This window comes from Quercus lobata, chromosome 5 (genome assembly GCF_001633185.2).
Source record: "Quercus lobata isolate SW786 chromosome 5, ValleyOak3.0 Primary Assembly, whole genome shotgun sequence".
Lineage (NCBI taxonomy): Eukaryota > Viridiplantae > Streptophyta > Magnoliopsida > Fagales > Fagaceae > Quercus > Quercus lobata.
The window spans coordinates 84,387,364-84,397,130 of NC_044908.1; the positions used below are offsets into that span (position 1 = coordinate 84,387,364).

General features: G+C 33.7%; 1 protein-coding gene and 1 non-coding gene across 3 annotated transcripts; both read right to left on the reverse strand.

Annotated features, from left to right (window-relative positions):
• Positions 1–996: 996 nt before the first annotated feature.
• Positions 997–7,874, reverse strand: LOC115992083 (probable plastid-lipid-associated protein 10, chloroplastic). 2 transcript variants are annotated; one of them, XM_031116132.1, is made up of 10 exons: positions 7,634–7,743; positions 7,351–7,473; positions 7,047–7,198; positions 6,441–6,554; positions 6,155–6,289; positions 5,696–5,791; positions 3,162–3,242; positions 1,990–2,076; positions 1,614–1,669; positions 997–1,521 (listed from the first exon to the last, which is right to left on the reverse strand). In XM_031116132.1, exons 3-10 carry the CDS (start codon positions 7,194–7,196, stop codon positions 1,407–1,409), a joined length of 834 nt encoding a protein of 277 aa, XP_030971992.1. In that variant the 5' UTR covers positions 7,197–7,198; positions 7,351–7,473; positions 7,634–7,743; the 3' UTR covers positions 997–1,406. The 2 variants fall into 2 exon arrangements, with proteins under 2 accessions (XP_030971992.1, XP_030971991.1); XM_031116131.1 differs by lacking the exon at positions 7,351–7,473 and having other exon boundaries at positions 7,634–7,874.
• Positions 7,875–8,074: 200 nt separating this feature from the next.
• Positions 8,075–8,180, reverse strand: LOC115993389. Its single transcript, XR_004092931.1, has one exon. It is a non-coding gene; the product is annotated as a U6 spliceosomal RNA (small nuclear RNA).
• Between the last annotated feature and the right edge of the window lie 1,587 nt (positions 8,181–9,767).

Consider the following 9,767-nt stretch of genomic DNA (forward strand, 5'->3'; position numbering starts at 1 on the left):
CACTTAAGAAATTTTCTTATTTTGAAACTAAATATAAACTATGCTATACATAAGGTATAAACCCTTATATGCCTCATGTGCACTTGAATGGTTAGAAACTTTTAAATAAAGATTAGTTAATCAATTAATGGTTTACCAGGTATTGTAATAATATTTATGTAAATATGTGAATTTTCAGAAAATTCAAGAAAACTTGCAAGAGTGCTATTTGGTTCAAAGGAACATGTTGCAACCTCAAATCTCAATAAATAAAACTTAATTGTAGTTAAAGGCTCTAGCTGCATGTGAATCCCCATCTGAAATAGAAAAATACATATAGTTTTGGACCTTTGGTAGTACCAAAGGGTTTTACTTCAGTTATTACTCCAAAATAGTTGCAGGATCTTCTCAAACGCTATCAATTATCATCATTGTAGACTCAGCACATGATTTATCTGCAATATAGCAATTCAGACCCTATCCCCAAAAACACCTAATGATGCAGCCATGCCAATGTTTTAAGATATAAAGAACAGCATTCATTATAGTCACAATTCTCTATTGCAAACCTCAGTCCATAACAACACTATACTTGACTATTCTCAAAGATTAATGTTAGGAACACAAATTTTTTCACAACTATTGACATGGTCTATTATAATTGAAGCAACATCACTTTTCACTTGGTTCCACCAATGACACTGTTTTTATTATATTCACAACAAGTCATGTCAACAGTAAGTTGTTTATGAGTACATCCTAATGAGAGCAACAATGGATGATCTACCATTATTACAGCTTTTGGTTAAAATCCATTGATATCTATGACATTAATCACTGACTAATGCTTTCTCTCTTTCTATATATATATATATATATATATATATATCTCAAACCATCAAAGCATCTCCCATATCTTAGCTGAAGACTCACATACACATAATTAGTAAAGCATAATCAAGATTTCTGAACACTTGGTCATATCTGGTATATCTCATGTCAATCATCAAGCTCAGGGAAAGACTAACTATGATTTGAACTGAATTTGAAGAAAAATATGATTTTCACTTTGACCATGACAGTTTATATCAGTTAGTAATTTGTTTTCTGTGTAAACCCTCATAAGCTACTGTTAGTTTCAAGTTTCAACGCCATCCAATAACATAGTCTTAATTAAGGAATAACAAGTAAACCCAGAGACAAGGTCTCCATATTTCTTTTGTTTTTCTTGCATGCTGGAAGTGGCCAGGGTATAAAAGTATGTGGCCAGTTGTAAAAACCACCAGTCTTAGAAAAATGTATAACAAGTCGGAATCAATAAAAACCTCATCATTGTAGTCCTTATGTTGCTATTTCCTCCAAAACCAATGCTTTTGAGTAGAAATGCTGACCAGCAGTAGATGATAAGTTGAATAACTTAGCCCTTATCATTCAAGAGGTTGAGCTCTAGTAAACACGAATACTCCTCCACCACCAACGGCACGACCCAAAAGCATATTATCATCCAAATAAGAAAGGTAATATAGTCCTCCCACTGATTGTCTAAAATGCAAACACAATTAGCACTCACACTTATTTGTAGGCAGCATCGTAAGTTCATAACTGTTATCATAAATATGATAAACATCACATACCTTCCTGGGTTACCTACAGGGATCTGAGCTCTGAAAGTGCGGATAAACTGCAAGATCTGCACTCAACCATGAATATACTCTCAAAAGGAAATATAACAATCTAACTGTTGTCTCAGTAGCAAACAAGCTTAGATAATGACTTATATCTGCAGTCATCAATAAAAGCCAGGAGCATGGCTAAGCTATAGCACATACCACACTCTCTTAATAGTAATGTTAAACTGTTGAGCTAGCCCATTATTGGCCAAGGTTCACAGATAATAGAGCTGTATAAATGGTGACTTAACAGGAATGGGACCTATTTAGACGCATGAGGTTGCATACAAAGTTGGCAATCAAGGATTGCATTCTGAAACTACTTATGTAGTCAAGTTACCTGTAGGCTTAAAAATGATCGTGGCAGTATTGCTGGAGCTATTAGAGCTTGCAGCTCTTCACTGACATTTATATTTTGAATAGTTATCTGCCAAAAACAAAATTGCAGAATTTAGCTACATTTACAAAAATTATACTTCATATAGTCTCTCATGGCAAGTAAAGAAATACCAAAATATCACAATAAGCACTCACCAAAAGAAAGAAGTTTTCTGCCTTTTTCTTGCTATACTAAACAAATAGATACTATCTTTTTGTCAATCTTAGGTGATGCTGGAGTGATCTTAAGATCTCCATCATCTTCTTGAATAACTAGACATTTAATATTGACCCATTACAAACACATGAAGCTCAAATATATTGTTCCCAGCCTATAATCTATACTGAGATCTGGAAATGAAGAGTGGTTGCTGATAACAAGTCTGTCTCCAAATCAATCCAAACGCTAAGAAATGTAATATTTTTAGCAAATTTTAAGGCTACAGCAAGATGGTATTATGGATCTAAACACAACAAATTTTGCCTTATCTGCAACCTCACAACCAAAAATTGATCTGTTTTGTTGGGAGTTAGAGCATAAATAGGCAAGTTCATCCATCATGCAAAATGATTACCTGTGTGATGTTTATTCCTACAGATGTGTTGGCTCAAATGAATGATGCTCTAAAAGAAATGAAAGATAATCTGAAGAGGACTGACAGAGATGAGAATCACTTCCAGCTATGATGGAGCTACAAATTGATTAAAATTTGCAAAAATGAGAACAAGAATGGAACAAACCAATAGTCAATTTTTTCCCCTATCTTGTTTGGTATGGCAACCAATTGAAATAGCTGATGTATCCTCTTCTAGGCAATATAAGGTGGACTGTAGTTTTTATTTTCATTCACCCTAATAAATTTTCAATATTATCCTATTTTCTCCCCTCATTTGCATATATCTAATTAGGTGAATTTACATATACTAAATGAATAAATTAATCAAATTGAAAACTAAAATAGGATGATACTAAACAAAAGGAAAAATGCATAGAATATGACACATTTAATCTATCAAGTTCTGTTGACAATACTTCCAAAACAGTCAAACAAAATTGCAGGGAAATGGGAACAGTTGCAGCTGATACAGCTCAACAATTTTGGATGTCATATTTCATATAGGGCAGGAAAACACCTCTTCAAACTGAAGGTAGATATTACGCGCAGAAACTATGTCAAATTTTGCAGATACAAGCAGAGTGGCACCTTCTTGTTCCTACACAGAAAATAACCATGATGTCACTACAAAGAAACTGAAGGATTTGTGTTTCATGAAATATGAACGTTCTCACATTCCCACAATTCCATAAACAATATAAAGAATCTGGATAATCTTCAATAGTCCCCAAAAGTTGGCATGCACATGAAGCATCTCCAATTAATCCTGTTTCTTAAATTAACTAAATACTCACCACTAGAAACAAGAAGTTACCCATAATCAATTTAAGTCGACCATCACAATAAAATGTTGGAATTTAGTAAGCACATTAAAATTAGCTAATAGGAATTTAGAAGATAGGTATAAGAGAAGCAAGGAAATACTCTTACTTCCATAAACTCAAGATTGACAAGATAGCCCATGACCAAACGACATCAACAAGAATATGGAGAATTCTTAATGCTCTAATCCTTTGTACATTAAAATGTTTTTCTTTTCTTTTTTCCTCTTCTTACTTTCATGTCTTGGTTTGCTGCCCAATTGCTGTGTAATTTCTTCAAGGCATGGGAGATGAAATGTTTGAGTAAGAGGAAAGGAGGCCCTTTTAACCTTTGGTATCTTTTTTTTTTTTTTTTGATAAGTAATAAGTTATATTGATATCAAAAAGGAACACCCTAGTACACAGGGAGTGAAGAAGGGTCAAGAAATCAAATACAAAAATTGCAAGAGTTTAGGAAATCAATAAAAGAAGGGAATGATTGTTTTTGTTTTTGCAAAGCAAACAACCAATCCATTAAAGTTCTAAAAAAGAGTACCTTGAGGTCCGGAATAGATCTCTTAATATCTTCAAAAAATCTACTATTTCTCTCCATCCAAAGACACCACATTAAGCAATGAGGAATGATGGACCAAATATAACCATTTCAATGACGACCAAAGTTGCCTTGCCAACACCCTAACAGCCCCAAAACAATGTGCGGCATAACCCAAGTTACTCCAAATAGACCCAAAACCAAAGACCATAGATCCATAGCAAAAGGACAATGAAGGAATAGATGGTCAACTGATTCACCATTTCTCTTGCACATGTAGCACCAATCCAAAATCCAAACCTTCTTTTTTCGTAAATTATCAATCATCAAGCATTTCCCTAAGGCAGCAGTCCAAACAAAGAAAGCTACTCTAGAGGGAATCTTCTGCTTCCAAATACTTTTCCAAGGAAAACCATAGAAAGTGTTGCCAACTAAAATTCTATAATAATCACTAACCATGAAACCCTTATCTTTGCTAGGTATCCAACACATTTTATCTTCACCTAGCCCCCTTATAGGAGAACCATATATGGTTTCCATGAAGTCTAACATAACCATCTAGATCCCGAGCATGCACACCCCTAAAGAATCTCACATCCCAAAAGAGGACACCATTGGAGGACTTTATAAGCTCAGCCACACTAGCATCCTTATTCCTGAAAAATCTAAACAAGTCAAGATATCTAACAACAAGAGATGTCTCTCCACACTACCGGTCTTGCCAAAACTTCACTCTAGACCCATCACCAATACCATACAGAATATGGCGTGAGAAAGAAGGCCATTCCTGACTGATATTTTTCCATAATCCAACACCATAAGGGCCATTCACAGATCTGGTACACCAGCCCCCCCCCCCCCACACACATCCATATTTCATCTCTATCACTTGTCTCCAAAGGGCGTCTTTCTCAATCCCAAATCTCCATAGCCACTTCCCAAGTAAAGCTTCATTGAAAAGACTTATCTTCCTTATCCCTAAGCCACTCGAAGAAATAGGAGCACAAACAGTAGCCCATTTAACCAAATGAATTTTAGGATCATCTCCAAAACTACCCCATAAGAACTTTAAAAGGAACCTGTGTTGTGAAGAAGAAGGTGGGGGGGACATATTCTTCTTAAATCATTTTCTTTAGGCTGCCATTTTAGGGAGAGTGTGATTTTTGAATATTTATTTTAATTTTATTTTAATAGTGAATAACCTCCTCTAATGGCTGCTCTTTTTTTTCTCTATATATATTCTTTTCATTATGTTTATATACTAAATGAGTTGCACTTTTACTCACCTGTTGTTACATCTTAGTCAATATCAATATAAAAGATTGAGAGAAGCATTCCCATTTACTCAAACAACTAGCTGAAGGCCTTTTTATCATACGCACTAGCTGAAGCATCCCCATATGTGAAATCTCATGTACATTGCTGAAAATGGCAAATGACTAGCAGAAATTACAGTTGCCATACAATATTCAGTACTGATCTAGCATACTGAGAACCTATAATTGAACATAAACAACTGAAATAATAATATTGTGTGACTCAGAACAAAACAGAACATAGAGAATAATGAGAAAGTGAATTAGAATTATACAGAAAATCCAGACTCAATGCAGTGCACACTTTCAAGATCTATGTTTTCAACTTAAGTAGAATAGCTTCCAAATAAGGTAGTGGGAAGAAAGGAAGGCAGATGTTTACCTCTAACAAGGTTGGAATACTCCATTGAACAACATTACGGATGACACCCCCATTTGATTGATCTCGGCACTCAAATTTTTGAAAAATTTGCCCAACCTAGCTCCACATTCATGTAGAAACCAATTGCAGAGAACAATGTTTTAGGGGGGAAACACAGAGATAAAGGAAATAACAAATCTAGTGATGGACATTTCACATACACCTAGACATAGAATAAGCCAGTGTACATAAATTTTAGAAATGAGATGCTAAAAAAAAAGGGCCATCTTCAGGCAGATAATGACCCATAAAAACTGTCCTCAGGCAAGTTATTTTCAACATTCAAGCCTCTTCATGTATAATGATTTCTGGAAATAAACATTTCATAACTAAAAGAGGGGATGCATAACTAAGAGCAATACAGAATTCAGAAATATAGCTGAAGGAATTGCTTATAAGTTATATCAAAAGAAGAAAAACCTGAAAGAAAGGAAGTCTAGCAGCAGCTTCGAAAAGAATGAGAACATCAGGGGCAGAAGTATACTGCAGGCGCCATGTCCCATCCAACTTTACGAGATCAATTGGCAAACCCATGTTATAACCCTCCACACTCACCTGCCAATTATAAACATTTCATTAGTTGTATTTGAACAAATTCACTTTCACATAACTCTTCCTCCTTTTAATCAAGTGAACATCCCATGTAGAATATAGAATCAATAAGCACAAGCATGAAGCAAACAAATATACTGGAGTAAAATCATACAAGAGCCTCCTCAATGGAAGAGCGTTGGTCAGCAGTTGCAACAAGTCCTCGTTTTGTCTCTAGGATAGCTCTCAATAAATCATGCTTTTTGTTCTCTACCACAAATTCAGATGCCTAAAAGACCAAACAAAGTCAATAATTATGCAAAACAATAACTAAATATGAAAAAAATACATGGGAAAATATAATTTTCCACTCTAAATTTCAACCCATTTACAGTGTCTCTCAAACTATAAATTTGCTCAATTCACACCCCAATTTGACATAACTGTATCAATGTGACCCATTCTATCTAAATTGGGCATTAAATTGAGACGGAAATGGACATGTAAGCCACTGCACCACCCCACATTCTCATTCATGCGTAATGCCTAAACGACCCTCACAGGTTGCAATGTGAAACTACCATTTCAATCTCATTTAACACAGATTTACATGGTATAGGGCACATTGATACAATTCTGTTAAATTGGGGTGTCAATTGAGCAAATTGATAGTTTGGGGGACATTGAAAATGAAGGAAAAGCTTAGGATGGAAAAGTGTAATTTTTTACAGAAATAAATAAACAATTGAAAGATGAGTTCCAAAGGATTAAGAAGAAAAACCTGACTGGTTTGGGTAGCTGCAGTTGCTAAACATGGAGAAGTTCTCTGAGAGTACAGATTTCTATGAAGGGCAGAGCTAAAAGGCTTAAACTCATAGATGGCTCTGTTTCCTTTTGGCGGATACAATGGAGGCACAAAAGCCAAATCCATATCTTAAAAAAATACAAATACAAATACAAATACAAAAATAAATTCAGAACAAACTCAATTGAATGCAAATAAGCTCATTGACTTCCCAATTAGATAGGCTCTGAGCCCAGTGTGGGATTCAAACTATTATACTCACAAAAACCATAATACTAACATTCAGACAGTGAGCCAACTGAATTGCATGCACTGATTCATGAAATCCCAGTGTGATTGGATCAAAACCCAGTTTAGCATTCAAACTAACAAGTCCAATGGGACTCACATCACGTGTAACTTGCTAGAAGCTCACAAACAAATAAAAGGGTGTCAAAATTTCAATGAATAATTTGCTAATCTGCAAGCAAAATTTTTTTTTTTTTTTTTTGAAATTTGACTAAATAAATTAAAATTTTTGATTAGTAAACATAATTATCAAAAAAAAAAGAACGAGAACATACCTGACAAGAGAGTCGAAAATATTGGTGTCAGGTCAGCACTGTTATATACAGTTAAGGGTAGTTTAGTTCAGTTAAGTAAAGTCTTATCTCATCTGGAATTTCACATGTACAAATACAATAGAACTGGTGGTTGTTCTGAGGTTGGAGGGGGCGGGACCCACTATTATTATTATTTTTAAAGCGGGTATGTAAAGCCAAGTGGAGCAAGTCGGGTCGGGTCAATAATCCACCGTCAATAATAGCTATTTCTACATATATTGATTTGAATTTTGAACCTACTCCACAAAGCAAGTCTTAAATATTGGACCAGACACAAAGAACTGGAAAAAAGAGTGTGATTTCTGGGTTTTATGTAACTAATCAATTCTTTGAATTTTTTTTAATAACTGGATAATTAAAGGAATTGGGATTTGAACATTAAATATTTCATTAATAATACTAAAAAGCGTTGGTTATTTTTTTTTTTTTAATGCGTGTCATCCTTGCCAAGAGCAATGTTCATTTTATTTGTATCCTTCCAATTTTTTAAAACACCAAAAGGATGAGTTATAAAGTTCTTAACTTAATATTTGTTTTTAATTATTTCGTAAGGGAGTCTGACATTAAGCCACTACCCTGTAATTTTTTAGGGAACTTTGGGCATTTTTTCAATGATTGTCGGCGAAGTTTGCAATTTAGAGATAGAGCCATACATGTTGGATTGAGGCCAACGAGACTAGGTTTTACCTGGATTGGAGCCTTTGGGCCTACTAGTTTTGAGCTGTGCAATTTCACTTCAACTTTCTTTTCTTTTTTATGAGAAGAAAGTTCATAACTATTTTCAACAAAGAAAAGTGTATTTCAACTTTTCGGTTACTTGTTTAGCATAAATAGGAATCTATATTCATTTACATCTTTATATCTAAAAGATGAAACGTAATATTTATTATTGTTATACTCCTGTTGAGTCACATTAGTAGCCACATCATTCACCTATTTCCAATATTCTCTCTCTTTTTCTTTTTCTTTTTTTAACTTTTTTTTTCTTATTAATTTCCCAACTTAATGTTATACTTTCACCAACTTTTCCTCTCCCTTTTATCTTTTCATTTCCCCACTACTATCTATCTTAAAATCACTTTTCCTCAATCCCTTTATCTTCATTTGTTTTTGGTTTTTCACTTACTATAAATTTACAAATTACAAATCTCAATTTCATTCTAGACATAGTTTTCCCACACACCTAAGGTTATTTCTCTCTCTCATTTTTTTTTGGTGGATTTTTTTATTATTTTCTTGGATCTCTACTTTAAGTTGATAAGTTTTTGAATTATTTGAAACTCTACTTTGGGTTGATGTGATTAAGTTATGTTTTAAAGTAGTTATCTTTTTTCTTCTCTTTGACTTCATAGATATTATCCTATTGCATTATATATAAAGATAGTATATAAGAATATAATGATATTTTATTACATAACATCACATGACTTAAATAATTTGCTGTTTGTTATAGTATTTTTTTTTTATTTTTAAGTTTTTCATCTCATATTATTTTCTATAAATTTCTAATTATTCTCTCTCTCTCTCTCTCTCTCTCTCTCTCTCTCTTCAATTTTTTTTTTTAATTCTTTCTTAGAACTCTTCTTTAAATGATGAATCATTGTGATTTTTAAAACTTTATTTTGGGTTCATACGTATTGGTGTTGAATTTTTTTGTTTCCCATTACAAGTAGCATATTTTTCTCTCTTACAGTTTTGGTTTGATTTTTTTTTTTTTTTAAGTTAATACTTGATTATTTTGGAAGTAAGAATTTGAATTTATATCAAAACACAATCTTGGCTATGCTAATAACAAAACGGCATTTGGTCCACTTCATCAATTCGGTCTACTTTAGTCCACTTTAGTTAATTTTGGTCCAATACGGTCTACTTGAGTCCACTTCAATTGAAATAGGTCCATTCAGTCTACTTCGGTCAACTCAGTCCAATTCGGTCTATTCGGTCCAATTCAGTCGATTCAATCCCATTCAATCTACTTTGGTCAATTTTGTTATGTTCAATCCATTCGGTCCATACATTCCATTCAATTCACTTAGATCTATTTGGTCCATACAGTCAACCTAGGTCTATTCAGTCCAATTTGGAAAATTTGGTC